This window comes from Protopterus annectens, chromosome 13.part0, assembly GCF_019279795.1.
Source record: "Protopterus annectens isolate FY-2018-M chromosome 13.part0, PAN1.0, whole genome shotgun sequence".
NCBI classification, from domain to species: Eukaryota; Metazoa; Chordata; order Ceratodontiformes; family Protopteridae; genus Protopterus; species Protopterus annectens.
In genome coordinates this window covers 1,022,833,843-1,022,841,342 of record NC_056747.1, presented here as the reverse complement: position 1 = coordinate 1,022,841,342, position 7,500 = coordinate 1,022,833,843, and the positions used below count along the sequence as shown (strand labels likewise).

At 37.9% G+C, this 7,500-nt stretch overlaps 1 protein-coding gene across 4 annotated transcripts in view; it reads left to right on the top strand.

Moving 5' to 3' along the window:
* THRA (thyroid hormone receptor alpha) overlaps window positions 1-7,500 on the top strand; it is a 1,750,892-nt gene that overhangs the window by 1,614,475 nt on the left and 128,917 nt on the right. For all 4 annotated transcript variants that reach the window (XM_044055032.1, XM_044055030.1, XM_044055029.1 and 1 more), the window contains one exon: window positions 27-80. In XM_044055032.1, coding sequence (XP_043910967.1) covers window positions 27-80 — 54 coding nt within the window. The remainder of the gene's footprint in view (window positions 1-26; window positions 81-7,500) is intronic.

Sequence of the window (7,500 nt, the reverse complement as noted above, 5' to 3'; positions counted from 1 at the left end):
TGACTGTTTCTTGTTATTATTCCCAGTTCGTGGTTCTACGGATTCAGACCAGTCCAGTCGATCAAAGGAGCAAGTCGCTGGTTAGTAGTATTTTAAATATTTATTCTAGTGAAAATAATGAATTAAATTGAGACTTTCAGACTGTTTACCTGTAAATAAGCTTTACACGACATTGAACCTGACTTAATTGTTAAGGAATCTTCACTTGATTGAATTATAGAAGTTCTTCCTCTCAGAATTGCATTTAGATGTCTTGTTTTGAATAATTAGTAATACATCTTGGTGCTGTTTTGTTTTAGTCGTTCCAACTTATGAAATAAAACTACCTTATTTGGCTTTAGTAACTGTTTAAGCATTTTTTTGCCTTTATTTTAAGTTCTGTATGTTTACAGTTACGTGTAGGGTGAATTTCATATATGTAAGTATCCTGCCTCTTTTTTACCATAGAATGATCCATGAAGCATGAGGAGAAACCTCTCGTGTGAGTGTGTGCAACAGTGCAGGTATGAATGTTTCTGCTTTCTTCTGAGAGAGAGGGTGTGTGTGTGTGAGTGTGAGTGTGTGTGTGTGTGTGTGTGTGTGTGTGTGTGTGTGTGTGTGTGTGTGTGTGTGTGGTGTGGTGTGGTAGCTACTTTCAGTCTCTAAAGACTACTACCCATTCCGACTAGTTTAACAGTAAGCATCAGTTACCTGTCTTACAGAACGAATCCCACAGCCCAGGAATGTTGGTATATATATATATATATATATATATATATATATATATATATATATATATATATATATATATATATATATATTAAGGCACGCACATCAACACCCAAACTATTTTTTTGTTTATTTTGATGGCACCAAAGTTATTTCCTTTTTCTTTCTCCAACCTCTATCACTGCTGTACTATAAGTGGTTTTTGAACAATAGAGGTTGTTCATTTCTTCTGATTTTTGAGATAATGTATCTTATCTTGTTTTCAGTTCTTTCAAAGCAATGCTCATGTTCTGTCGCACCAATATCACAAATAGACACACTGAATTATAATTTTTCATGTGCTTTGTCTTAAGCACAACAGGTTGTATCCAGTATTCTGAAAAGTACATTTTCGTAAGTAATGGAACAGAAGACAGGAATCTTCCATTTCCTAAAATCAGAAATGTTTGCTACAAAGACATAATATTCAGATAGCAATTTATTAATAAATTGTTGTTGCCTTGCACATCCCGCTCTGATGTACATCTTATACCTTAGTTTTGCAACGCCTGTTTTCTTTCACCATATTTTTCTGATGTCCTTGTATCCATATAACATCTTGTTTATTAATGTTAAACATTTCATCAATTTTTTCCCCTTTCCAGGATCCAGTTTAAATTTTTCCTTCATAAGTCTGCTTATAGCTTCTCCCCACTACCCATGTTTACTTTCTAATCTCAGATGTTCCATACTTTGGTCTTATTCTAACAATTCCTTAACTATACTTCCTTTACTGGGAGTTTTTTTTCCTTTTTACTTCTACTTATTTCTGCTATCCGTGATCTGTAATCAGACTGCAAATTCTGCCATTCTTTTTCACAGATTCTTTTTTTATGGAAAACAGCACAGTAAGAAAAACAAAATAAAAAAGCCATTTTAATACCCCAACCCCCCCTTTAGTTTTATCTTTGAATAGAGCATACCTTTTAACAGGAAAGCCATGTATATCCTTCAACCTCTTGGGCAAGAATTTTAGATAAAGTCAAAAGTAAATGGGGACAAGCCTAGAAAGTTGCTAAAATAACACGTTTTACATTAGCATGTATTTTCTGAAGGATATGAAGTCTGAAAGTTAAATGTCAGTCATTATTTACTTCGATCCCCATTGATTTGCCAGAAAATACACAGCTGTTACAAGGACCAAACCAAAAATATGAGTCAGAAATCTGGACAGCTATGTCCATTTAGTCCGGAGATGTATTTTTAACAACGATGTGTCTGAATGGGAGCCATGTATATAAAAATGGGAATGAACATGGTTTGGAACGCACATGCTTTCTTCCAGTTTCTTTGTCTTCTTTACTAAGTCCACCCCCACCCCTTTGTCCTAAATCTAATGAGAGATAAATCAACAAGCTGATGCTTTTTGTGTAGGGCTAGCATACTGATGTAGGGAACTTGAATATGTTGGTATGATTTTGAGAAAAAGACTGGCACAGCTCATAGGCTTTTATTTCACTGCACAAAGAAGGCACACAGCATGAGGTGCTTATCAGTAAATAATGAAAACATGAATACTTATATATTTTCTTCGTACCATTTCTAGTTTTAGCTTGGGGATGAAGAAACCAGAAGTAACAAAAAGATGTAATAATTCACTTCAGCACACAAACAAAGATTGAGTAATAATGATATCTGTAATACACAAATGCAGACTACAAAGTATATGTGGACATTAGAACATGTATGTATGTTTAGGAGAAGATGTACATATACAGTATGTACAATAGTTATACATTTTTACACATTCGTTTTGGTCTGGGGTTTGGAGATGAAGTTAGAGAAGAAATTATGAGTTTGAAAGCAGTTGCAGTTTGTAAATGGAAAAATGTGACGGATGTGGTGAAGAATGTAGCAATTTGCTTAGCGAGTGGGAGGAAGGTGGAGATGTAGCAGGGGATGAAGGAGGCAAAATGAATGAATGAAAGATTTATCAACTGGTTGAATAAAAAATGGTCTATTCAATGAAATAGTCTAATAGAGGGACACAGAGTAAGACTGACAGAAGTAGGAGTCGTGCATCTTCCACCTTTCTATGCATATATGTATTGCAGTGCTTACATAAGTATGATTAAATGTTATTATGGCTGTCAGATATCGGCCATGGATGCTGCTGTTACTTTGCAGTTGTACTGGTATAGCACCAGGTTTTAGCTGTATTTACAGTGTTCAACCTGTTGTTTTCTGGCAAGAATTCCATTTCTCCTATCAGGTACGCTAGGCACAATGTAATGAGATGCATAACATTGCAATAGATAGGAATAGCAAATAAAGCTTGAAAATGAAACTGTTCCTATGAATTATATATCATACATACTACCTCCTAGCAAGTGCCCATTTATTTATTTGCATTTTGTTTACCAAGTAAGTGAACTGGTATTCCTAATCTTTTCAACCAGGGCTCATAGAATAGCATGGTACAAAAGTGGGGCACAGCAAATACATCAGAATACATGAAATAGGAGTAGTGCATAATGCATATGTAGTATAGGTGCTGTCATAAATAGTGAAGATACAGTCAAGAAACTGTATCTACAGATCATAAGACAAGAAGTAACATTTTTGGAAAAATACTGTTAAGCATTAATAATTATACAATGCTAAAAGAATATATTTTACAAATATACAATGTACTTTGTTATGAGAAAAGAGAATGAAATAAGTTGTTTTTGAACATACAGTTTAGCGAAGTACACAAAAATTCAGTGTAGCTATCCAAAGTCCAGAAAAAGCTTACAGGTAAACCCTTCTTGCTTGTGGTCTTAGTTTCGATTTAAATACCTTGCATTCATTATGTCTCCCAATTTCACTTGGTATATAGTTCCAGAGACAGAGTTTGCAAAGGGTTTTCTCTTCAACAATTGTCCTAAATCGTGGCCTGGATAACGAACTGTTATTATTAGGGGTCACTTTTAGGCTGTTGTCTGGTTCTTTAATTGACAAGGTGTTTTTCCAGGGGTGAGTAGTGATTTTATTTGTACAATTTAAATGTAAGTATAGTCAGTGCCAGAACTGCTCAGTTCTGAGTAGATACCCGTCTACATTAGTGTAACACATCACGGTGGTGACATTTGTTATTGGCCATTAGTGCAGATCGCCAGATTTTGGTTTCTGCTGTCTGGAGTATTGGTGCCTGATTTTAGGCACAGTAGTGTAGGGGTGTGTTTATGTTTTGGTATCAAAACATTTCTAACAATCCTTTGGAGAGCAATAGGGGAGAGCAGGTGAGAGATTCTGTAACAAAGGTTTAGTTGTACAACAGGTAATACTTTTTTTCTGTACAGGTAGAAAATGAGAAGAAGTACTTGGAAGGATTCCAAGGTACTTCCGTTCTGTGACAATAGGGACGGTGATATCAGAATTGGCCTTTAGAAAGATAGGTGGCAATGTTTTCACTTTTCTGCGATACCAAAGAGAGTAATGCTAGGGTTACTGGCATTAATAACCAGTTCTTTTTGAGATATTCAGGAACAGAGAGAGGGGCTCAGTGTGACACACTGCTGTACCGTCATGTGTACAGGCTGCATGCTGGCATGTTATTTCTGATAGCTGAGGATAGCAGTGTGTACTCAGTGGACTGCACTGGGTACGGCTTTCTAATCGTCTGTTTTTCTACTGCTTATACTGTTAATACCACCACATTTCACAAACAAGAGTACTGCGGGGATCAACAAAGCACAGTGTTCATACCTTCTGCATTGTACAGGCCACAGTAAGAGAAATATATGATCCATATTTGAAAACTACACCCAGGAGGCTGCAGATGATAGGTGTATTTGGGGTATATTGTGGCTCTTTCTGAATCCTACCATTGCCTTTTCTATTGAGAAAACTCCTCATCTGAATTTCTTTTTTGACAACCCCTTCACACACATATACACATTCCTTCAGTCATTTTTCTTTCCCCATTATTAACATATTTTTCACAAACCTCAGAAACCACCTGAATGCTTTTCTCCCAGTAGGAATCACACAAGTGCCATGTCAACTGCATGTAGATGAGTAGTTTTCTAGGGATAACTACTTAACTGTTCTATTAGTTTTCCTTCCGTTTTGGCCAGCTTGAGTTTCAGGCAATTTAAGTCCCCTGTGTTTGTTCTGATGGTGACTTTATATTCATATTGCCTTTGTCTGGTTTATTTATCTTTTCTTTTTATTTTACTTATGTGACTGTTCCACACAAATATTAATTTGTCATTTTGTCTTCTCATTGTCACCCATCCCTCTTTGTATCCCTTTGACTTAGACGCACTATCACTTTGAACTTTGTTTACTGTTTAATATGCTTACAAATAGCTTTATCCTTACCTAACAAAAGTGGCTGCTTTTCTATTATCCTGAATTTGAAATATTATAGGTGCCTTCATAATATCATGCCTTATTTAACTGTCATGGTTCTGTATGCAGCTTTTTGTGTGGTCTCTTGTAGTTTTTTTTAAATTACGTTTGTTTCTTTATAACCTTTTTCATTATCTCTTCTTAGATTCTTGTTGGATTTTCATTTCTTGTGCGCACGCACGTGCGTCTCTGTATTTTGATTCACACAAAACCTTATTCTTTCTAAAGTGAAAGTTTTTATTTTCCTCAGCCCCCTTTTGCTTTGTTGGTGCATTTCCTAGGTCTGCTTCCATTTTGTTAGTGTCATTTATCCTGACGTCTAGCAGTCTTGTTTAGCATCCTTGCTATAATATTATCTTTATTGTAAGCCACTTTGTTTGGTGTTTGTATGTTCCCATATAGGGAACCAGTTCTGACTGTTTATTTCTCTGTGTGCATCTGCATGAGAGAAGTGATTGAGTGCCACAACCCAAACACAACTTTTACAGGCTGTAGGATACAGGAGGACTGGTATAGGAAATGAGGTCAGAGGGTGAAGCAAGTGCTTCCAGTGATATGGAGACCTGGCATGCTTCTGTTGCAGAAGGCCAAACTAGAATTTGCAAGGTAAAAAGCAGTAAAAGTAGAAGAGAGGGACATGATGCAAAAGAAGTTTAGGTATCTCAAGAAAGTATAACGTTCGAGAGGCTAGCATAGGTCAAAAATATAGGTGTGCCAAAACAAGAGAGCACCGTTTGAAGATGGGGAGGTTACCTTTCAGGATGTACATGAGGAAGTATTTTCCCACAGAACAGTGGAATGATGGAAGAGACTTCTCAAGGCAAGTACTGGTTAAAAAGTGGTGGGAGATTTCAAGAATGCACAAACAGCAGACATAGACAGTTCTGAAAATAAGGAAGGACGTAGGATGCTAGATGCCGAGGACTGACAGCTTAATTAATCATAAAGTGCCATATCTGTTGGGAAAGTCTTTGTTTCTATGATCAGGGTAGTGTCTGGCATGTGAACCTGTATGTCTGGCATGTGGCTGACATTCCTTGAGTGACAGCATCATGAACAGGAATTAGACCACAACATGAAAAAGATAAGTCCTGGTGCAGGATGATACAGAATACTGCAACACTATGGGAATGTAATTCCATACACTAGAGTGTCTGCAGTTGGCAGACATAGTGCAATAAACAACAATTTAGACAGATTTCAGCCACTGGAAATTTGTTTCCTCACTGTGCCACCAACAAACAGGGTTCATTTATTAGCCAGGTGAGAGTATTAGGTTGGTGTCTGGACTCTCTTCAGCCATGACCTGAGCCATGAAGGTCAGGATAAATGCCACACTACAATTTAGTGTAGTAAATCAGTTGTCATTATTTTGAGCAGTGGCAGGAAACCAGAGTACCTAGAAACAAACAGTTACATAAACACATGGTGAGCATGAATATTTTGGCTAGACGGTGATCAGGATTAAACCCTGGACTCTGCAGCTGTGAGACCATAAGCATTATGCCATTTCACTGTGCACTGTGCTACAGCCATGCACTAGCTTTCCCTTCCTAGAGGGAGGTTGAAGAAATTAAGCATAGAAATGCAGTCCGTTAGTTGGGCTTGGGGTTCAGGAGCCTGCTGGGTTTGGACTACCTGGTGGTATCTTTATTTTCATGTGTTTGTGTGTATAAATGTGCACGCTTTATACAGAGGTACCTGGATGTATTGCACATGGGGAGTGGCTGGGAAAACTTTCCAAAGCATGTAAGTATTCTGTCCTGCTTCTGGCTGTGTGCTGTGGAAGTATAGAGCCTTGACTGTGACCTAGGAAATTCTGGTTCAATTAGTAGGCCCATTACTTGCGGATTTTGCTCAGAGTGTTGGAAAGCACTGGCATTTTTGGCAGCTTGTCTATATCAGTGGAAGGTAAGAGGATGCCTGTCTAGAACAACAGCCAGTCATGAAGATTTGGGGTTCCGACTCCATCTGCAGGTGTAGAGAACTTACCAGCTGTTTGTAGACAAAGATCTACCCTGATATCATTGTACATCGGAGATGGAGTAGCGCTGTGTGAATGATATAAAAATCTGAACCAACCATGGATGGCAGTTTGCTTTCAGCTTGACTCTTCCCTCCAGTTGCTGAAATAGCTATGACCAGGAGTGTGGGAATGAATGTGTGAGCACATAAGGGACATGATAGGGCTGGGTGTGCCAACCTGCTGCTGTAACCAGGTTACCTTGCAAGTCATCAAGGAAGCAATATTGACAATGCTGAATTCTCAGTAGGGTGGTTGGGATAACTGATTTAGGGCCATGGTTGGAAAAGTGGATAGTGGATGTGGGTGCTTTGCTGGATTAAAAGACTGAGGGAAGAATCAAACACTGATACAACTAAGTCTGACAGAGGAGTTGCTTTGCTCTGCTGATT